The sequence below is a fragment of the Bos javanicus genome, chromosome 19, assembly GCF_032452875.1.
Source record: "Bos javanicus breed banteng chromosome 19, ARS-OSU_banteng_1.0, whole genome shotgun sequence".
In the NCBI taxonomy this organism is placed as follows: domain Eukaryota; kingdom Metazoa; phylum Chordata; class Mammalia; order Artiodactyla; family Bovidae; genus Bos; species Bos javanicus.
This window is the reverse complement of record NC_083886.1, coordinates 40,833,541-40,855,614: the sequence shown is the minus strand read 5'-3', so window position 1 is coordinate 40,855,614 and position 22,074 is coordinate 40,833,541. Positions and strand designations below refer to the sequence as shown.

At 43.9% G+C, this 22,074-nt stretch overlaps 2 protein-coding genes, 1 long non-coding RNA gene and 3 other non-coding genes across 6 annotated transcripts; 5 read left to right on the top strand and 1 right to left on the bottom strand.

Moving 5' to 3' along the window:
* Positions 1-1,040: 1,040 nt before the first annotated feature.
* LOC133232330 (uncharacterized) lies at positions 1,041-7,299 on the bottom strand. Its single transcript, XR_009731370.1, has 3 exons — positions 6,342-7,299; positions 2,351-2,412; positions 1,041-1,915 (listed from the first exon to the last, which is right to left on the bottom strand). It is a non-coding gene; the product is annotated as an uncharacterized LOC133232330 (long non-coding RNA).
* TRNAC-GCA (transfer RNA cysteine (anticodon GCA)) lies at positions 2,019-2,090 on the top strand. Its single transcript has one exon. It is a non-coding gene; the product is annotated as a tRNA-Cys (tRNA).
* Positions 7,300-7,396: 97 nt separating the features above from the next.
* On the top strand, positions 7,397-13,541 carry RPL23 (ribosomal protein L23). The gene is made up of 5 exons (XM_061391603.1): positions 7,397-7,505; positions 8,092-8,175; positions 8,466-8,594; positions 11,478-11,591; positions 11,702-13,541. The coding sequence occupies exons 1-5, from the start codon at positions 7,493-7,495 to the stop codon at positions 11,782-11,784; spliced, it is 423 nt and encodes a 140-aa protein (XP_061247587.1). The 5' UTR covers positions 7,397-7,492; the 3' UTR covers positions 11,785-13,541.
* Positions 8,207-8,342, top strand: LOC133233138 (small nucleolar RNA SNORA21). The gene has a single exon (XR_009731614.1). It is a non-coding gene; the product is annotated as a small nucleolar RNA SNORA21 (small nucleolar RNA).
* A 1,505-nt stretch (positions 13,542-15,046) lies between the features above and the next one.
* On the top strand, positions 15,047-18,509 carry SPMAP1 (sperm microtubule associated protein 1). Its single transcript, XM_061391601.1, has 3 exons — positions 15,047-15,335; positions 17,089-17,188; positions 18,254-18,509. Exons 1-3 carry the CDS (start codon positions 15,129-15,131, stop codon positions 18,409-18,411), a joined length of 465 nt encoding a protein of 154 aa, XP_061247585.1. The 5' UTR covers positions 15,047-15,128; the 3' UTR covers positions 18,412-18,509.
* A 675-nt stretch (positions 18,510-19,184) lies between these two features.
* TRNAC-GCA (transfer RNA cysteine (anticodon GCA)) lies at positions 19,185-19,256 on the top strand. The gene has a single exon. It is a non-coding gene; the product is annotated as a tRNA-Cys (tRNA).
* The last annotated feature ends 2,818 nt before the right edge of the window (positions 19,257-22,074 follow it).

The window sequence follows — 22,074 nt, the reverse complement described above, 5'->3', positions numbered from 1 at the left end:
AATATGACACAAATGAATGTATCCAGGAAACAGAGACAGACTCACAGACATAGAGAACAGGCTTGTGGTTGCCATGGGGCTGGGGAGCAATGGCTTGTGAGTTTGGGATTAGCAGATGCAGACTATTATATAGAGAATGAATAAAGAATAAAGCCCTACTGTATAGCACAGGGAACTATATTCAGTATCCTGTAATAAACCATAATTGAAAACTATAAAAATATATATATATATATATAAATATATACAGCTGAATTACTTTGCTGTATACCTGAAACTAATGCAACATTGTAAATTAACTACGAGTTTTGTGCATGTTAGTCACTCAGTGGTGTCCGACTCTGCGACCCCACGGACTGTAGCCGACCAGGCTTCTCTGTCCACGGAATTTAATAAAATTTTTTTTTAAAAAGAATGACTCAAAAAAATAAAAATAAAAAAGAATGACTCTTCTTTTTTGACTTCACTGTCTGGGTGCATGTGATTTCCTGAGATAAAGAACATTGAGAAAGGAGTAAATTTACCAAAAAAAAAAAAAAAATCCTCAAGAGTTTCTTTTTAAAACTCTGAAACAAAGGTAATAAAGTACAGCCCCCTAGTCTCATAGACTTCACATTCTAGTATAAGGTCAATATGCTGTCTGAGGTGTCCGACAGACATTTAAGAGGAAATTTAAGTATGCAGCTGGAGATCCCGTTATTTCTGAAGTTCAGAAACATGTCTGGATTTGAAATGTGATGTGAAGAGTTGTCAGTATATAGCTGGTAGCTGGTGAAAAGTCAGTCCCAGAAGTGTGCTAGATTCGACTCACACCGGCTTGTGAGAACCAATTGTTAAATTTTCCAGAATTTTTAAAGCCAGTTGATTTCACTTGAAATTAGCAGATGGGCGTTTTTACACTATGAGAATTGGCAAATCCTACAAATCAGGTCCTGGGCAGTTATTAGCCTTTTATCAGCACAACCCTACTTCTGACTAGTTCTGATGTTCTCCAAAAAGGAAGAGGCCAGCATCCTCTGAGGAGTAAAGATAAGATGTAGAAGGTTTGAGAATGGAGAACGTGTGTGAAATAATCATTTTAGAGAGTGAGAAAGTGAATCTAGCCAGTCAATAGTGGAGGAGTAATAGACATAGAGCCTGTTTCAGGTTGGTAGTGTGGTTCAGACTTCTGAGCGCTCCTCTAACAACATTCTACTGCTTGGGTGCAAGCTTGGTGTAATGCCATAGTTGAGTTGAATGAATTAGAGTTTAATGAGTTGAGTTTAATGAGGTTTTGCTGATAGGTACCACCAGGGTTTGTAGTGAATCAGGCACTCTGCCAACCACTGTGAGGAATACAAAAGGGAAAGCAACGTGATCCTACCCTCCAGGAACTTAGTCTATTGGAGAAACAAGATACAGATGCCAAGGGGGGGAAATTCCGGACAGTTGAGAAAGTAAATGTAGAGAGTAACAGAACTGTGAGGAAAGCTTGTTGATAATGAACAAGAAATGAAGTCAAAGACTTTCTTAATATTTGGTAGTGAAAAAGGAAAACTGGACAGGTGATCATAGCTAAAGGGAGGATTTTCCAACCTAGGGGAAATCTATTGATGTTTGAAGAAGCAAAGCGAGCGGAACAGACTCAAGATGCTGGAGATACCTTGGGAAAGACAAGGGAAGCACTTCCTTCCGTGCGCAAAGCATAGGCTGGGGATTCAGTACAACTTGGGATACAGGCAGGGAGGATAGAAATTAGACTTAAAGAATTCCCAGATGTCAGAGGTATAAGAGGTTGTAATTGTTGGAGGAGAGAAATCTCATTGCACACCACAGTGTGTCTGGCCGGACTGGACTTCGTCCTTCCATCCTTCCCTCTTACCTTTTGGGTCCGTTTCGCTTTTTCTTTTGGTCCTTAAGCATCAACCTGGGAAACCTGAAAGAGTTAGTCATACATATCAAACTATTGTTAATCACCAAGGCACTGTCTGCTCCCAAAAACACTACAAATAAACTGTAATCTTCTTTTCACCAGCAGAGGGGGTATAGCTCAGGGGTAGAGCATTTGACTGCAGATCAAGAGGTCCCCGGTTCAAATCCGGGTGCCCCCTTGTGTCCTCACTTTTAACCCTTATCCACTTCAACATGATAGGTAGCAAATATTTGGTCATTTGTCAGTGTTTTCTGGGAATACAGAAATTGGTCTACAGACATCTGTGGATTTCACATTCTAAAAAGGTCAACACCCAAATAAAGGAATTTCCGGTCCACCCAACGGGTTCCAATCTGAGTTTGGAAGTTGAATTCTTCCACGTCTGCCTGTGAGACCCTTTCCACATAGGGAAAAAAAATTTACTTCGCACTTCCTTACCTGTTTCATTCTTGTCCATTCATGTGTACAGCTTTCCAGAGGCTACATGATGTCACAACAGACTAAATGTGGAAACATGAAAATCCAGATGTCTTTCATTTAGCCAGATATCAAAGAAATTTCTAAAGGAACGTAAAGTGAAGCCACTCGTCTCATTATTTTTAAAATTTAAGTACAATTGTTTTTAAGCATATGTATTTTCTCAGCATTCAAAAAATGAAAAGCATGGCATCCGATGGCAAATTCTTCATGGCAAATAGATGGGGAAACAATGGAAACAGTGACAGACTTTATTTTCTTGGGCTCCAAAATCACTGCAGATGGTGACTGCAGCCACCAAATTAAAAGACACTTTTTCCTTGGAAGAAAAACTGTGACAAACCTAGACAGCATATTCAAAAGCAGAGACATTACTCTTCCAACAAAGGTCTGTCTAGTCAAAGCTGTGGTTTTCCAGTAGTCATGTATGGATATGAGAGTTGGACTATAAATACAGCTGAGCGCCAAAGAATTGATGCTTTTGAACTGTGGTGTTAGAGAAGACTCTTGAGAGTCCCTTGGACTGCAAGGAGATCCAACCAGGCAGTCCTAAAGGAAATCAGTCCTGAGTATTCATTGGAAGGACTGATGCTGAAGCTGAAGCTACAAATATTTTGGCCACCTGACTCATTGGAAAAGACCCTGATGCTGGGAAAGATTGAAGGCAGGAGGAGAAGGGGACGACAGAGGATGAGATGGTTGGATGGTATCATGGACGCAATGGACATGAGTTTGAGTAGGCTCCAGGAATTGGTGATGGACAGGGAAGCCTGGCATGCTGCAGTCCATGGGGTTGCCAAGAATCGGACATGACTAAACAACTGAACTTAACTGATTTTAACAGGTAATGGATCATCTTAAATATTTCACAATTTAAATTTCTAATCTGGTGACTGTCAGTAGATAGATATAACTATACAAACAAAACCTTTTTGGAGTCCTCAATAATTTAAGAATGTAAAGGATATTCAGATGAAAATATTTGAGAACCAATGCTCTAAGTAACCAACCAAGACAACTGGCAGAATAGCAAATAATACAGGCAGAAAAGCAAAATTTCTGGAAAAATTGATTTTGGTTTTGGATGTGTTAATCTGAAGTGCCTGTGGAGGTGTCCCTATCACTGTTTCCATATACTAGCTAGAGCTAAGCAGAAATGTCTTAGGCTGAGATACAGAATTGGGAGTATAGGCTGAGATACAGAATTGGGAGTACTCTTGCCTGGAAAATCCCGTGGACAGAGAAGCATGGAAGCCTGCAGTCCATGGGGTAGTGAAGAGTCGGGCACAATTGAGCGAATTCACTTTCACTTTTCACTTTCATGCATTGGAGAAGGAAATGGCAACCCACTCCAGTGTTCTTGCCTGGAGAATCCCAGGGTCAGGGGAGCCTGGTGGGCTGCCGTCTATGGGGTCACACAGAGTCAGACATGACTGAAATGACTTAGAAGCAGCAGCAGCTTATTGATAGTAATGGAAGGTATTGGGTGGTGTGATAACTCAGAGAAATATACTGAGAAGGGGCAATGAGTAAGGAGAAAGCAATATAGCATAGTGGCTTAGAGCCTGTACTTTGGAATCAGTCAGATTCAGGACACCATTCCATCTCTACCTTTCATGATTTGCTTGATCTTGGACAAAAACACTTAACCTTTCTATTTCCTAGTTTCCTCATCTGTAAAATGAGATTAATAATACCTAAATCACACGGTTGTGGGGAGGATTCAAGAAGTCACATTCCTATAAAATGGTTAACTCAATGATTAGTATTTAAGAACACTCCATAAATAGTAACTTCTATTATTACTAGCATCTAGGAAACCGTAGGTGAAGAGGGTTAAGAAGATGGGACCGGTCCCAGTGTGCAACAATGTGAGGTCAAGTAAGATAAAGACTGAGGAGTGTCCTTGGATTGCGGAAAGAGTAGGTCATGGGGACGTTCTAGTATAATTTATCAGTATACATAATTTGTAGTATAATTTCAGTCATATAGTGAGGAAATAAACTAGATTACAGGGGTTCAAGGAATGTGTGCACCCAGGAAGTAAAGAAATAGAGACAGATCATTTTGCAGCTCTGATTTTTATGGACCAATGAAACTATCCCAGAGATGGCGGTGTTGAGGTGGTGAAAAGTTGATGTAGGATGTAAAGGAACATTTTTAACAACAAAAAGGATGAAGACGATAATCCTTTAAATTGAGCAAATGTAGCTTTATGAGAAACACAGTATTTTCCAAATATTTCTAATTTTGCCATAGAAGACTGAAAATTCCTTCATGCCAGGATGCTGACATATGGAAACCATTGAGGTAGACTTCATTTGTTCAGCAATCATTTGCCACGTATTTATTGAGTCAGGCCCTATGCTGAATGCTGGGGATATACTGTTGAACAACAACAAAAAAACATGAAGTCAGCTTTTACTGGAACATATAGACTAACTGTGGGGGTGGGAAGTCATTCAACAAAGTCATGAAATACATATTTAAGAACTGAAATAAATAGTATGATGGAAAAATACCTCTTAAGAGAAGTCAGAGTAAAATTTCTCTAAGAAAAAGATATTTAAGCTGAGAGCTGTAAAAATCAATAGATGTAAAAATGTAACACTTTACATGGTGTAAAAATACACAATGAGGGTAGTCAGGCTAGAGTATGCCAAGCATGTGTGAGGCCTATGGCTATTCAGGAGCATATATGGTATCTGGGACAAAAAGGCCAACTCCGCAGAGTGAGAGAGAACATGGTGCAAGATGAGGTTAGGAGGTAGAACAATGCTAGATCAGGGCCCAGTAGGCCATGATATGGATTTTAACTTTCATTCTCAGAGTACAGAAACCACTGGACGATTTTCAGGAGAGTGACATAGTAATATTTACATTTCTGAAAAATTATTTCTGGCCATTATATGAAGACTGAGTGGATGGATGAGGGAGAAATAGAGGCCAAGAGACCTATTGTGGAGCTTCAGAAGTAGTTTAGGCAAGAGATGGAGGTGGCTTGGACCAGAGTGTTAGTAGAGGAGATAGAAGTGGATAGACTTCAGAGACACTGAGAAGGCAGACTGAAAAAACTTGGGCAGGAATCCCAGAGGCACACCTATGGTGGTTCCATTTATCAAGAGAGGCAAAAATGATAATGAAACCATATACTCAGAAACACATGGAATTCGGCTAAGTGGAGAGAGAGAAACTGGTAGCTAGAGAAACTGGCAGGAGCAAGTGAAGGATTTAAGAGTGAGAAGGATGATTTATAAATGGATAGATTTAGAGACCTCTTAATGTTGAAGTGCTCCAGAGGTTAGCCCATGATCTCTTTTATTTACACTTTCTTCTTTTTGAATTCATCCACTATCATGGCTTTACTTATATGCTGACAACTCCCAAATTTCTATCTCCCTCTTTCTGGAACTCCAGGCTAATACGTCCAACCTGCTATTGAAATTTCTCTCTTTTGGTCTAACAGACATCTAACTCAACATCTTCAAAACTGAACTGCTATTCTTACCCCCAAAGCTGTTGCTCTCACAGCTTTCCCCATCTCAGTTGATGGCAACTTGCTCAGACCTCAAGCTTTGGAAACATTTTCTCCTCTTTCTCTTCATCCCACATTTTGTTGGCTCTATCTCCAAACATATCCAGAATCTGATCACATTACAGTACTTCTACTGCTACCATTCTGGTCCAAACCACCACCATTTTTCTTTTGAGTTATTGCAAGAGCTTCCCAAATAGGTCTTCTTACTTGTATCTTTGTGTTCCCTCCCACAGTCTAGTCTCAATTAGAGTGATCCTTCTGACATATTAGTCAAATCATTTCCCTCCTCTGCTTACAACTTAATGATTTCCAATTCAGTCTGTAAATGTCAAAGTCCACAGTGATGTACAGAGCCCTACATGATCCAGTTCCATTACTTCTGACCTTCATTCTATTGCTTTTCACTTCACTTACTCTGTCCAGTCATTCCTGGCTTCCTTGCTGGTCCTCACATTGTTCAGGCACAATCCCACCTTAGAGTCTTTCATTGGTTGAGGACTCTGTCTGGACTGCTCTTCTTAGACAATCAAATTGCTAACGCCCTCATCTCAAAATCTTTGCCCTAATGTCAACTTCTTCCATAAAGCCCACACTGACCATTCTATTTTGAACTGCAATTTGCCCCTCTTCCCACTTCCAGATTCTTACTTTTTTCTACTTTTGTTTTCATAGTATTTATCAGCATCTAACATACTATATGCTGCCATTATTACGTCTAAGGATTCGCTCAGTCGTGTCCGACTCTTTGCGTTCGCGTGGACTGTAAGGCTCCTCCGTCCATGGGATTCTCCAGGCAAGAGTACTGGAGTGGGTTGCCATTTCCTTTTCCAATTACGTCTATGGTTCTGTATCTAATACCCACCTTCATCACCACCCTGACTGGATGTAACTTTCATAAGGGCAAGAATGATTTGTTTTGTTCTGACGTAGTCTAGCCTGTGCCCAGGACAGAATCTGGAATCAGCAGTCTTTTAATATTTGAATGAATGCATCGACAGGAAGAAGCCTGAAGAATGGGAAAGCCTGAGGCAGTGAAAAGAATGATGAATATAGCAAGACATAGAAAATACAAGTGGGGTTGGGACCAAGCACACACAATATGGAGTTATCTGTAGCCCTATAATGGCACCTCTCAGTTGTATCACAGCCTAATGAAACCATTTCCAGCTCTTTAGCCCTTGCCCTCAACGCCCGTGCGTTCTCTGGGGCCATTTAATCATTTCTGAATCTCTAGTGTCCATCTAAGTCCCTGGCACATAGTGTTCAGAAAAGGGGTCCGATCAATTAAACCAATGTTTCTGTGTCCCAAACAACTACTCCCAAGCTCCTATTGAAAGTACTCTGGGGTATCATTCATTCCGCAGCCTTCAACCCCCAACACCACTCACTTTGTATCGTGAGCTCTAGGTGACGTCCCGCATTTATTACGTAATAAGACAGCGCCCTGGGGAAAGAGGCGGATTGAGCAAACTCCGGGTCACGTGCCAAGATTGGGCGGGGCGTCGGAGTTCATATCCCAGTGTCCTTTGTATCTACTTCCTTTTTGTCCCTTTCCGGCCTTCAAGATGTCGAAGCGAGGTGAGCTTTTGACTTTGGAAGATCCTTCGCCATCTGTTGCGCTGTGGCAGCTGGCCTTGCCGGCAGCGGCGGCCGTGGGCAGCTGGGGCGATTTGCTATGCGCGAGGCCCGAGAGGGCTTGGAGGGTTCATCGGGAGAGCACCGGGAGAGCCCCTGAAAGTGACGGGGGCCGGCTGGAGGGTTGAGTTGGCAGGATCCAGTCGTGACTCTAGGTCGAACTCTGCGGGTTCACTCCGCGTCACCGCTGCAGTAACGGGATTGGAGTTGGACTGACTTAAGCCCCAGTGTGGGCGCCTTGTGCAGTCTCCCACCCTGCAGGAAGAATTGAGTGGTGCAAAAGTTGAATCGAGAATTGAGTCTTCCGGGCCAGTTAATCTCAGTCTAATGTCGTCGTAGTGAGGACTTGGCTATTGGCCTTGAGAACTGTGTGGCACATGGGGCAGGGAGTGTGTGGATTCCTAAAGAGAACGAATCTACAGTGTGCCGTTTCCCAAAGCATACGCGAGTGAACTTCTACTTTAAGCATGTGAAAGGGACTTCGAACCGTGACTGGGCAGTGACCTCCTGTTTCCCTTCCTACTTACAGGACGTGGTGGGTCCTCTGGTGCGAAATTCCGGATTTCCTTGGGTCTTCCGGTTGGAGCCGTGATTAACTGTGCTGACAACACAGGTGAGACCTTCGGCTGCCCCCTGCCATACTCACCCTTTTAAAAGCACTCAGTGGGCCTTTTGCTGATGACCCGCTGAGCCGTCAAGAAAGGGCAGAGTGAAAACACCGCTTTTGGGTGAAGCGGCAGCTTGTTGTGTTGTTTTGCTTCAATCGGTGGTGTGACAAGGTGTTCCACCTAGTGGGGACTATCTGCTTGGGAGTGTAAGTGGAGGAGGTGGTGTTGGAAAATAGCAGCACTGCCTGATTGGCCTTCAAAAGTAGTCTCCATGTTTGTTTACATTCTTTTATAGGAGCCAAAAATCTATATATCATCTCTGTGAAGGGGATCAAGGGACGATTGAATAGACTTCCTGCTGCTGGTGTGGGTGACATGGTGATGGCCACAGTCAAGAAAGGCAAACCAGAGCTCAGAAAGAAGGGTGAGTAGAGAGATGGAATTCTCCTTTTGGTCTATGGACAGTTGAAAGATTTCTCTCATTATTGGAAAAATGGAACAGTAATTTTGCCATTCTCAGGGCCTCTTAAAGCTTGATCTAGTTAACAGTAGTTAACAGACTTGTCTCACATACCTACACTAAAGAGCCATGTCCTACTGGGATTTACAGTCCATCCACACATGATTCCTTCCCAAGCTGTCTCCTTTTAGTTCTTGTTTTTTTGTTTCAACTTAATATTCCTTCCTTTGTGCCTCCGATTCTTGCTGTGTCCCCTATCTGGAATATTCTAATTCTAGTCGTCTTCTGCTCATTTCCTTCTTGACACCTCTCCTTACCCCATTCTCTCCCCTTTCCCAAATAACCTTGAATCCAGGTGGTAATTTTTGTATGTGACATTTAGGGTTGTCTCTTCTGTGAGAGCAGATAATTGTCTTTAGTTAGTTGCTGATTACTTGGCTACAGACTAGGTGGTACCAGATGAGAGTTAAGCCTTAAGACCTGAATCACCCCAGGCAAGTTTCTTTTCAGGAACTAATTTGAAAGGGAGTGATGATACATATGGCAAAGGAAATGGCAGCCCACTCCAGTATTCTTGCCTGGAAAATTCTGTGGACGGTGGAGCCTTGTAGGCTGCTGTCCATGGGGTCGCAAAGAGTTGGACACGACTGAGCAACTTAACTTTTCACTTTCTAATGATACATAGATGAGATTAACTCAGAGTTGCGACTGAACAAAAAGTTCAGTATGGTTACTTCTAAATCTCTTCTGATAGAAACTGAAACCTGAGGCTGCTCATTGCCTAATTGTGGACCACCCCAAAAAGTTTTCCCACTACATGTATGGATTAGGGGTTGGGGCTGAGACAGTGCTGAATTGTCTGCCTTTACAGCTTCTGATATTCAATGCACTGACTTTCTAGCTCTGTTGACCTTCAGTATGCACTTGGGGACTTGATAGGCAAGGAATAACCATTGCAGTTAAGCACTGATAAAGCAGTGTGTTGATCAGGGTTAGCATGCAACTCGACAGGCTGTCCTCCTAGAACACGTGCTGGGTCTGGTCTGTGGCCTGGGAACCTGTCAGGGAAGGGCAGAGCAGTTGTCCATCACTGTGGGTGAGATGGCAGCAGGGCATGCTGTCTGTCTCAATCAGTTGTGGGACAGACCAGAACACTTCTTGTTTTAAAGCTAGGTCTGACTTTCCAACTCTATTACTTTATTCTTCGGGCCTTGTTTCTTCTAAATGATACTGTTAGCCCTTGAACAGCATGGGTTTGAACTGCACGGGTGCACTTAAACACAGATTTTTTTCCCACTAAATATATATTACTGTCACACAACCTGAGGTTGAATCAGCAGATACAGAGGGTCAACTAAAAGTTACAGATGGGTTTTAGACTACACATTATAACACGCAGAAATGTGGGAAAGGACAGGACTGGAAATCCAGAATCCTGAATTCATATGACCTTATTTATTAGATTTATTTGTGAGAATTGCTAAATACATAAGCGTCCAATGGAGAGTCTCAGTCAGCATTACCTGTCACTCAGTGTGTATCCCATTGTTAAAAATTCAAAAGACTGTCTGAACATAGTACTTGCTTCAAGGATAGCCTAAAAAATCCCCTATTTCCAGTCTCATCTTAAAATATGGGGCTTCCCTGGTAGCTCAGTCGGTAAAGAATCTGCCTGCAGGGCAGGACACCCCGGTTTGATCCCTGGGTCAGGAAGATTCCCTGGTGAAGGAAATGGCAACCCACGCCAGTATTCTTGCCTGGAAAGTCCTATGGACAGAGGAATCTGTTCGGCTACAGTCAGGGTCGCACAAGTAGGACACAACTTAGCGACTAAACCACCACATCTTAAATATAGAAATTTTAACTATTATCCCTAGTTTGCAAGAGGAAAGCTTAAATATCATAAGATTGCATGACCTGTTCAAGGTCTCCAAACTACTGTCAGTCAAGATTTGAATTCAGGTCTGTCTGACTCTAGTAAGTGAAGTCAATGCTTTAAATATCTGGGAAATATTCACTTTAGAGCAGGTAGGTTTTAAAAAGTTACTTATGACCCTGGAAAGCAGTTTCTCAAAAAGTTAAACCTAGAGTTAATTAAATAAGAAATACAAGTTGAATTTCTGTTAAGCAACTCTTAGGCCTCCAAGAGATGATCATTTTTTTGTATTTTGTTGTATGTTCTATCTTCCATTGTAAGTAAGACCATTTCCTTCCCATAACTCATTCTTGCTTCACAGATGATTGTCTTGGATATAAAAAATTATAGAAATGTATAATCATTTAAAGTGATTGTGTTCTGTGCATGTGCCCTGAGATATTTAGGTTAATTCCAAGGTTGCCTATTAAAACATGTACCTTGCAGTTAAAATGGCATAAAGTGCTAATTTTATATCAAAGTTTGTACTTGGAGGTCCTGATAGAAATGAGGATGGAATATTGTGTAATGAGGAGTTACTAGCTTGGCCTCTCTAGTATGAGGAAGGTCCGTTTCTCAATACTATGACATTGGGATCTTAACAGTACCTACCTCTTGGGTGAAGTAGGGAAATGTATAGAATGTGCTTAACAAGTTTACTGTTGGTATGTTGCTGATCTGTACTCCCAGAGTACAGATTCATGCTTGTAAGGAAATGCTTATAGTTTGAACTTAGAAGTAAGGTCTTTCCTTAAGGGGTGATGGATATTTATTCTCTTTTGCACTTGATTTTAGGAAATGAAAAAGCTAATGAGGACGCATTCTGTCCAAATGGGGAATGTTGGGAAGCTAGACAAGGTGTAAACCGCTTTTCTCATGGTGACATTGGTACTTGACAGGTTTAATGACAACTGTTTTTTTTCCCCTCTCAGTACATCCAGCGGTGGTAATTCGACAACGAAAGTCATACCGGAGAAAAGATGGTGTGTTTCTTTACTTTGAAGATAATGCAGGGGTCATAGTAAACAATAAAGGCGAGATGAAAGGTAAGAAAGAATCCATGTCTTTGTTCAGCTTTTGAGATTTGATGATTCAACTCAAGAAGTGTGCAAGGAAAGGACCCTTTGAGCTTGTGTCGCTTCATTCTTTTATGCAGGTTCCGCCATCACAGGACCAGTTGCAAAGGAATGTGCAGACTTGTGGCCCAGGATTGCATCCAACGCTGGCAGCATTGCATGATTCTTTGGTGTATTTGTAAAAAAAATAAAAATTATTTGCTCCCAATGCTTGCCCTCCTGTTTGTTTCTACATGTTACTCTTGATACCACCTAATCCTTACCTGAATTTTTTAGTTCTTAAATTATAGATGATATATACTGTTTGTTAGCCCAGGTAACTGCCCTGCAATTAGAAAGCTATTTGAGATAAGGTAGAATGTATGGTCAGATCCTGGACACTCATGGACTTCAAGGAATGATGTGAATAGGGACACCCTTTGGGGTACACACGTATATAATGTGCACTTTGCAGTTACAGGTTTTCTTTGGGTAAATTGGTACATGAATGCATTTATATTTATAAAACCTAACACGTGGTAATTGTTCTCATGAAAGATGACTAAGTTGTTAATATCTACAAGTCTTTTTTTTTTTTTTTGCTATCAAAACTATTTCGACAGCATACATCTTCCAAACCCTAGCTTGAGAATAAAAGATGATAGAATGTTAACACAGCAGGCTAATACCCTTTTTCCTCCCCCAAGCCATGAGAGTTGATTTAGGTAACATTCATGGAGAAGGCAGTGGTAACCCACTCCAGTACTCTTGCCTGGAAAATCCCATGGACGGAGGACCTTGGTAGGCTGCAGTCCATGAGGTCACGAAGAGTCAGACACGGCTGAGACTTCACCTTCATGCATTGGAGAAGGAAATGGCAACCCACTGCAGTGTTCTTGCCTGGAGAATCCCAGGGACGGGGAAGCCTGGTGGGCTGCTGTCTATGGGGTCGCACAGAGTCGGACATGACTGAAGCAACTTAGCAGCAGCAGCAGGGCTTGAGAAATGAGCGCTCGGCTGGTTTGGATCAGTAGTCTGGCCTAAAGATGTTGGAAGAGGATTTTTACACTAGTTTGTGTTCATGTATCTAGCAGAGTTTGTACAGTAGATCTGTCTCCCCTACCCCATCCTCCAGACTGGTGAATTTCAAGTGTTTAATGTGACATGAAGCCCCCAGGTACTCCCAAGAAACTGACTGCCAATACAGGAGATCAGGGTGGGGAAGATTCCCTTGGAGGAGGAAATGGCAACCCACTCCAATATTGTTTGGAAAATTCCATGGACACAGGAGCCTGACCGGCCACAGTCCATGGGGTTGCAGAGAGCCAAGACATGACAGTGTCAAAAGCTATAGACTTCTATGATTTCACATTTGACTTAATGTAAGACTTGCCTATCCTAGTATAAAAAGATTAAACATGCTAAGTTGATACATCAGGACCATTGATTATGTACAAGTATGTGGTGGTTTAGTTGGGAAGTGATGTCCGAATCTTAGGACCCCATGGACTGTATCCTGCCAGGCTTTGTCCATGGGATTCTCCAGGCAAGAATACCGGAGCTGGTTGCCATTTCCTTCTCCAAGGGATCTTCCTGACCCAGGGATCGAATCCTGGTTTCCTTCACTGCAGGCTGATTCTTTACCAACTCAGCTAAACAGGTATAATGCAAACTTTTTCTAATTAATACATGTGCTTTTGTACAATAAACAGGCTTCCCTTGTAGCTCACTGGGTAAAAATCTGCCTGCAATGCAGGAGACCCAGGTTCTACCCTGGGTTGGGAAGATCTGGAGAAAGAAATGGCAACCCACTCCAGTATTCTTGCCTGGAGAATCCCATGGACAGAGGAGCTTGGCAAGATACAGTCCACGGGGGTTACAGCAGTCAGACCTGACTTAGCAATGAAACAATCACCACAATAAACTGGTAACATAAAAGAATTCCTGAATTTGTTGCCTCATTTGTGAATAGCACCTCAGTTCATAGGAGCAGAGGAATTTCTAAAGGCCCTTTGTAAAGCATCTATATAAAGGGAAATTGGGGAAGTAAACTAGAAAGAAAAATCACTTTAACAATAATTGGAGAAAATGATTGTTCATGTTTTGCTATATCCTATTATATACACAAAATTAACCAGAGGGGAAAAGTATGGTAATATGTGTCAACTTACTGTTTTGATGGGTTTTTTAATTTATCAGGAGGAGATATATTAGCTGATGAATTGGGTAGGGAGGGGAGAAGTGATTTAAGTGGATATACTGGAAGTCAGGAGGTAAGTTCTGGTTCTGGATCTGCCACTAAATGAATTAGGAAATATCCCAACATTGCCGAACTTCAACTTCAGTTCAGTTGCTCAGTCATGTCCGACTCTGTGACCCCATGAGTCGAAGCATGCCAGGCCTCCCTGTCCATCACCAACTCCCAGAGTTTACCCAAACTCATGTCCATCGATGATCCAGCCATCTCATCCTCTGTCATCCCCTTCTCCTCCCGCCCCCAATCCCTCCCAGCATCAGGGTCTTTTCCAATGAGTCAACTCTTCCCATGAGGTGGCCAAAGTATTGGAGTTTCAGCTTCAACATCAGTCCTTCCAATGAACACCCAGGACTGATCTCCTTTAGGATGGACTGGTTGGATCTCCTTGCAGTCCAAGGGACTCTCAAGAGTCTTCTCCAACACCACAGTTCAAAAGCATCAATTCTTTGGTACTCAGCTTTCTTTATAGTCTGACTCTCACATCCATACATGACCACTGGAAAAACCATAGCCTTGACTAGACAGACCTTTGTTGGCAAAGTAATGTCTCTGCTTTTGAATATGCTATCTAGGTTGGTCATAACTTTCCTTCCAAGGAGTAAGCGTCTTTTAATTTCATGGTTGCAGTCACCATCTGCAGTGATTTTGGAGCCCAGAAAAATAAAGTCTGACACTGTTTCCACTGTTTCCCCATCTATTTCCCATGAAGTGATGGGACCGGATGCCATGATCTTAGTTTTCTGAATGTTGAGCTTTAAGCCAACTTTTTCACTCTCCTCTTTCACTTTCATCAAGAGGCTTTTTAGTTCCTCTTCACTTTCTACCATAAGGGTGGTGTCAACCTACTGTTCTGTAAAATTCGAGTTGGAAGTAGATGCTGTCTGAACTGATCCATTCAGGGTTCAGGCTTTTCAAAGGAACTGGGTTTGGTAAATGTATATAACAACGTGGGAGCAGAGAACCTTGCTCTTAAAAGGAGCACGGGGAGTTGGGACCGACTGCGCTCACAGCCACATTCAGTCATCCCCCTTCTCTTCAATCTCTGAATCCTCTTGCATAGTTCCCTCCTAGACATCCCTCACCTCGGGACCATGCAAGCAACTACCCCCACATCCCTGTGAGGCTACCCCGTAGGATGGGGACAATCGGGTTTGTGTCCCCTACTGTGACGCCTACGTGATGTTTAATTCCACGTCACAATGTGCCGGGGAGCCTCCACCTAGGACACTCCGCTTCTGCCAGAAAAGCCCTCGGAGGCTGCGGTGGTCTGAATGGCGCACCTTTGCGCGTGTCCTCTGCGGCGGGAGAAGGGGTTCATTCTGGATGGGGTGGCGGTGAGCACCATGGCCCGCTCCTACGAGCACCTGAGGCCCAAGCTCTGGTCGGCGATTCCGCCCTACAACGCGCAGCAGGACTGCCACTCCCGCCGGTACTTCCGGAGCCGCGTGGTTCCGCCGATCCTGCGGGAGACTGATCAGGTACCCGAGCCCCGCGTAGGACCCGGCTATCTGCGTCCGCAGAGCTTGGCCCAGGTGGCGGGCTGACTTCCCAGATCCGGGCGTCTCATGCCAGCGCCCTCACCACCACGGAGGCTGCCGGATTTGCACCCTCTCAGCTTTCTGGATGAAACTCCAGAATTGCTGGAGGCAGGAGACAGGTGTTGAGCACGAACTTACTGAGCTCACCTTCCATGCCTGAATTTGAGAATGATCTCATTTCAGATCTCTGCGAGCCTCTGCCAAAGAAATTGGGTTCGTTGTCCTTTTTGGCGTCACGGATTCACCCTTTGGGGTGATCTCACGCCGCAGATTCTCAAAGCCCGACCCCGCGAGGCCCACTAGGCGAGGTGCCCTCGGTCCGGTGACGTAATGCGACCTTCTTTGAACAGATTGAAAGGAAACCTCCCAACTTACCCAGCCCTCGCTTCTACTCAGTTGCACATCCCCCTTACAGGGATCAAAGATTCTGAGGCTATTACAGGCTGACGGCTCCAATTTTTTCAACCCTTTTGCTTCCAGTATTTGTGACTATTAATACATATCAGTGATACGGGGAGAGGAGGACTGAATGCGGGTTATTCTGTGAACACGTCTTGGAGTTTCAGTGGTCCCGGGTGGTTGTGTGCTCATGTGCGTTCGTTCGGTACAGGCACACGGACTCACATAGGTGTGTTCCATATTTGGGTGTGTTCGCTGGCTACTCATGTAATATTTATAACACAAGGAAACAGAAAATGGGGGAAAACTCCAGAACTTAAAAGTTGAAAAATAATATGATGTACACACTTTTGAAACTTTCTATGTTCCATTTTGTAAGTTTTCTTTAGTCGTCACAACCACCGTTTGTGGTAGGTGGTATTTTCATTTAAATGAAGATCGTGTTTACTGAAATTTGCCAGACCCTTTATTTGAGGTCAGTTTATGTCTCACTTCAACCTCAAAGTACTGTTGAGGAAACTGAGCTCCAAAAAAGCTGTGTCTTTGACCTAAGGTCTTGTTAGGGGCAGAACTGGAATTAAAACCAGTTTTCCCTGATGTTTCAGACAGTAAAGAATCTGCCTGTGATGTGGGAGACCTGGGTTCAACCCCTGGGTTGGGAAGACCCCTGGAGAAGGGAATGGCTACCCCCCTCCAGTATTCTTACCTGGAGAATTTCATGGATAGAGGAGTCTGGCAGCCTACAGGCTGCTGCTGCTGCCTGCATCACTTCAGTCGTGTCGGACTCTGTGTGACCCCATAGACGGCAGCCTACCAGGCTCCCCCGTCCCTGGGATTCTCCAGGCAATAACACTGGAGTGGGTTGCCATTTCCTTCTCCAATGCATGAAAGTGAAAAGTGAAAGGGAAGTCTCTCAGTTGTGTCCAACTCTTCGAGACTCCATGGACTGCAGCCTACCAGGCTCCTCTGTCCATGGGATTTTCCAGGCAAGAGTACTGGAGTGGGGTGCCATTTCCTTCTCCAGGCTACAGGCTATGGGTTCCCAAAGAGTTGGATAGGACTGAGTGACTAACACTTATACTTTCTCTGGCATTAGACACTGAGCCTATAACTACCAAACTACAACGCATCTCACTGAAAGGCAATAGGTCACTAAGTATATTTAATCTGTCTGGCCCTTTTACCCCTGGGCTGTGACCTCTCCCTCCCCCAACAAGACAGGAGGCAGGGGTTGGACTGTGCTTTTATCGGCATCATGGCTGACAGTCTTCTGCATTTTCTCTCTCACTCTCAGGATCATGGCGGTACAGGAAGGGATGGTTGGATAGTGGATTATTTCCACATCTTCGGGCAAGGACAGAGATACCTCAACAGGAGAAACTGGGCAGGGGCAGGCAAGTGCCACCTCCCTTTCGAATCTCATCATGATCTCACCTGGGAAGAGTGGTGTGCCTTCCACAGTGAGAGAAACTGGGTCCTAAAGAGACCTGGAAGGGAAAGAGACCCAGCGACTGACTGCATCCTCCAGTTTTCTTCTCATGCATGAGCAGATTGTGTTACAGTGCTCCCTGATAGTTAGTTATTGAGCACCCACTGTATATCAGGTGCTTTTTATCCTCAGAATATCCTCAAGTTACAGCCAGGGAAATTGAGTTTTAGAGAGTTAAAATGATTTGTTAAGAAAGGTTGGAGTTCCATGGTGGCTCAGTAGTAAAGAATCTGCCTGCCGATACAGAAGATATGGGTTCAATCCCTGCTTTGGGAAGATCCCCTGGAGGAGGAAATGGCAAACCACTCCAGTATTTTTGCCTGGGAAATCCCATGGACAGAGGAGCCTGGCAGGCTATAGTCTATGGGGTCGCAAGAGTCAGACATGACTTAGCAATTACACCACCACCAACACCAAGAAGGGCTGAGCTGAGATTCAAATTACACTATTTCCAAGGGAAGCCTGTGTTCTCATTGCTCCCAGAGCAGACTGTGTCCTCCTCACTCTCCAGGCCCAATTTAGCAGCAGTAGGAAAAGTGAGCGTTGAGAGCTGTTTTTCTGGCAGGGTAAGCCCTCCTCCTACCCCACCTAGTCACATGATCCCTCGCACCATTGGCCAAATTGAGCTCATCTGTTTTCTCCAGATGGGTCAGATACAAGGGTGAAATCTTCTCAGTTCTCCAGGGTGCAAGGCAAGTTCAGCCGAGCCCAGAAGCTTCTGGCCCTTCTTCTCCCAGCACATATCATCCATGCTCCCTCTGCATGCTATCCCTAGTATGAGGATTGGTTTCCAGGATTCCATCTGTCTCTTCCACCTCATCCACCCTTGGCTCTTTAGGACTCAGGCTTCAGCAGGGACGTGGGAGCACAGTGACTATAACTGAGTGAGCCTCCTATGCCAACCCAATGGGAGTAGGGAAAACAAGAAAGGGCTGAATATAGGCTCAGGCCTCTCTCTCTGTCCCCCAAGGGCATTCTCTCCAGCAAGTGACCGGGCATGACCACTATAATACCAATCTGAAAGCAATCCAGGGGTTCAATGGTCGGTTTGGCTATCGCCGGAACACTCCAGCCCTTCGCCACTGCCCATCTGTCTTTGGAGAGATCACCAGGTTCCCTCTCTTTTAACAGCAGCTCTTCTCTTCATGCTCCTCCACCTGAATTTCTAAAACAGATGTGTATATGAACTCTCAGTGTTATTTTATAATAAAACTTTTGTGTAAGTGCCTCAGTGTGCTGTTTCATCCCTGAGACTGGGGGAGGGGGAAAGCTAGTTTCTCCACCCTCAGCTTCTCTACCCTGTGGAGGAGGTGGGAGGGGAAAGTGCCCTTAAACTCTGTGTAAATAGATTGCCAGACTTGAGAGGAGAAGCCTCTGGCCTCCCCTATATAAGGAGGAAGCACACTACTTAAGCCCTCAGAAACCCTTTCCCAGGCATCAGGAGGGCCCAGGTCAGAAGCTGCCTACTGTATCCATCAAGAACAGAGCAGGCAACGTGGCCACAGGGATTGTTGGTTGTCCTGAGGAGTTTCTGATTTTTCTGGATCATCCCATCCAAAAGAACTGATGTTTTCCTCCTCCTTCCCACCCTCAACTCCTCACGAGGCAGGGGATGAACAGGGTGATATCTGGAGCTGAGGATCATGACACAGTAATATGGTGTTTGTGGAAGCTTTCTCTACCAATGCTATATCACTTTCCTTTTCAGCTAGTTTCCAGCGTGTCAGTTTTCAAGTGCTCCCACCCCTTTTATTGGTGGCCAAGAAAAAAGCCAAACCAGATTACAGATACAAAGGGAGTGGAGCTTTGGAATACAAAGCTTGCAGGAATTCTACAGTGGGTGGAAACTGTTTGTATTGAGTCACCATAAGTAGACAAGGAAGACACCTCCCATAGGCTCTGGGGGTATAGCTCAGGGGTAGAGCATTTGACTGCAGATCAAGAGGTCCCCGGTTCAAATCCGGGTGCCCCCTTCCTGCTTTACCATTTTACTTCCATTAAATACTTCACTCCCAGCCCCAGGATGACTAGAGGAGGAAGATAAGAACTCCCAAGGGATTCTTGTCCAGATGAACTAGTTACTTTCATATTCCAAACAATGAGGATAAATCCCTGGAGGATTCCACAGGTCTTCAATTAAGACAAAGCCCCTGAGGAAATTCTTAGATCTGAGAGCTGTGATTACAATTTATCGATATGATGTGTGACAGAATAAAGATAAAGATGTTGGTATAACATATAGTTGAGGGCTTACTACACACAAGTCTGCGGTGAATTAAAGGATTAAAGAGGGCAGCTGTCCTCAGGGAACTTTGGTAACAGGACCTTTGTAACAACTTTTACAAACAACTTTCCTGAACTTTTCTAACAGGAAGAAGGACACAACTTTTGAGAGAATGACATAGCCTACGGACACAACATAAACTGATTAGAATCAAATGGGACCAAGATGGCAGACAAGTCTAGTCCTTGATCCTCGATCAGAAGTGAAATGACACACCCAGAGGTGCCATGACAGTTCCAAGACACTGTTAGAAGACCAAGGAATGGGCAGTGGCCCAAATCCTGGAACCTTCCCCAAAATAGTTGGAATAATCCTCCCACTCATTAGCATACAAAATTACCCAGCCTATAAAAACCAACCACACCACATATCATGGCCACACCTGCCTTCTGCGATGGCCCTCCCTCTGTCTGTGGAGTGTGTTTCTCTCTGAATCTGAATAAATCCATTTCTTACCTATCACTTTGTCTCTCATCAAATTCTTTCTGTGATGAGACATCAAGAACCTGAGCTTTATTAGGCCCTGAAACGAGATACCATAATCTTGTCTGGGTTCAAGTCCCAAGCAGGGTTTTGACTGGGTTCGAGTCCCAATCTATGGTAAAGGGTTTCACTTTCAGTCTAATGGAAGTTCACACATTTGCACCTAGCCATTTAGAGCAAGAGCATTTTATTGCTCAAGAAAGAGATAGCTTTTAAAAAGACCCACCACATAGGGAACTTATTCAGTTCTCTGTAATAATACTCTGTAATAATCTATATGGGAAAAGAATGTATAACTGATTCACTTTGCTGCACAGCAGAAATTAACACAACATTGTAAATCAACTATACTCCAATAAAATAAAAAATAAAAAGACCTACCCACTTTTTCTAGATACAATTTAGAAATCCAGCTCAGTCCTATACCTATGCTGCTGGTACCACCAACCCTAGACATTCGTCACTGTGCTGTGGATATTGTTCCAGCTGCACCGACATCTCCACAACAGTTTCTCAAGTTTGACAATGCCAAGTGGAAGCATTTGATTGGCTGAGCCCTGGTCTGACACGTTTGTCGTTTTCCTCCATGAATGGGAGAAGTGTGTGTTAATTGCTCAGCCATGTCCAACTCCTTGCAACCCCATGGACTGTAGCCCGCCAGGCTCCTCTGTCTATGGGATTCTACAGGAAAGAACACTGGAGTGGGTTGCCATTTCCTTTTTCAATGAAGGGGAGATGATGGTCTTATCTCACTAAGTCTGACAACATGAGGTATTACCCCAGAATTGGAGGGGTGTTTGGGTATAAAAGCGAATGTATCATGACCGTACTTTTTTTTTTTCCTCTATGAAGAAACCACTGTAAGAAGAGAGCATCAGATCAGATCAGTCGCTCAGTCGTGTCTCACTCTTTGCGACCCCGTGAATCGCAGCACGCCAGACCTCCCTGTCCATCACCAACTCCCGAAGTTCACTGAGACTCATGTCCATCGAGTCAGTGATGCCATCCAGCCATCTCATCCTCTGTCGTCCCCTTCTCCTCTTGCCCCCAATCCCTCCCAGCATCAGAGTCTTTTCCAATGAGCCAACTCTTCGCATGAGGTGACCAAAGTACTGGAGTTTCAGCTTCAGCATCATTCCCTCCAAAGAAATCCCTGGGCTGATCTCCTTCAGAATGGACTGGTTGGATCTCCTTGCAGTCCAAGGGACTCTCAAAAGTCTTCTCCAACACCACAGTTCAAAAGCATCAATTCTTCAGCGCTCAGCCTTCTTCACAGTCCAACTCTCACATCCATACATGACCACAGGAAAAACCATAGCCTTGACTAGACGGACCTTTGTTGGCAAAGTAATGTCTCTGCTTTTCAATATGCTATCTAGGTTGGTCATAACTTTCCTTCCAAGGAGTAAATGTCTTTTCATTTCATGGCTGCAGTCACCATCTGCAGTGATTTTGGAGCCCAGAAAAATAAAGTCTGACACTGTTTCCCCATCTATTTGCCATGAAGTGATGGGACCGGATGCCATGATCTTCGTTTTCTGAATGTTGAGCTTTAAGCCAACTTTTTCACTCTCCACTTTCACCTTCATCAAGAGGCTTTTTAGTTCCTCTTCACTTTCTGCCATAAGGGTGGTGTCATCTGCATATCTGAGATTATTGATATTTCTCCTGGCAATCTTGATTCCAGCTTGTGTTTCTTCCAGTCCAGCGTTTCTCATGATGTACTCTGCATAGAAGTTAAATAAACAGGGTGACAATATACAGCCTTGATGAACTCCTTTTCCTATTTGGAACCAGTCTGTTGTTCCATGTCCAGTTCTAACTGTTGCTTCCTGACCTGCACACAAATTTCTCAAGAGGCAGATCAGGTGGTCTGGTATTCCCATCTCTTTCAGAATTTTCCACAGCTTATTGTGATCCACACAGTCAAAGGCTTTGGCATAGTCAATAAAGCAGAAATAGATGTTTTTCTGGAACTCTCTTGCTTTTTCCATGATCCAGCGGGTGTTGGCAATTTGATCTCT

Bases quoted from the DNA above. Each gene is read 5' to 3' on its own strand.
- SPMAP1 (XM_061391601.1), top strand. From the start codon at position 15,129: ATGGCGCACCTTTGCGCGTGTCCTCTGCGGCGGGAGAAGGGGTTCATT. The intron at 15,336-17,088 runs GTACCCGAGCCC...TCTCACTCTCAG, and splicing joins TCCTGCGGGAGACTGATCAG to GATCATGGCGGTACAGGAAG. The intron at 17,189-18,253 runs GCAAGTGCCACC...CTGTCCCCCAAG, and splicing joins GAGAAACTGGGCAGGGGCAG to GGCATTCTCTCCAGCAAGTG.
- RPL23 (XM_061391603.1), top strand. The intron at 8,595-11,477 runs GTGAGTAGAGAG...TTCCCCTCTCAG, and splicing joins ACCAGAGCTCAGAAAGAAGG to TACATCCAGCGGTGGTAATT. The intron at 11,592-11,701 runs GTAAGAAAGAAT...TCTTTTATGCAG, and splicing joins CAATAAAGGCGAGATGAAAG to GTTCCGCCATCACAGGACCA.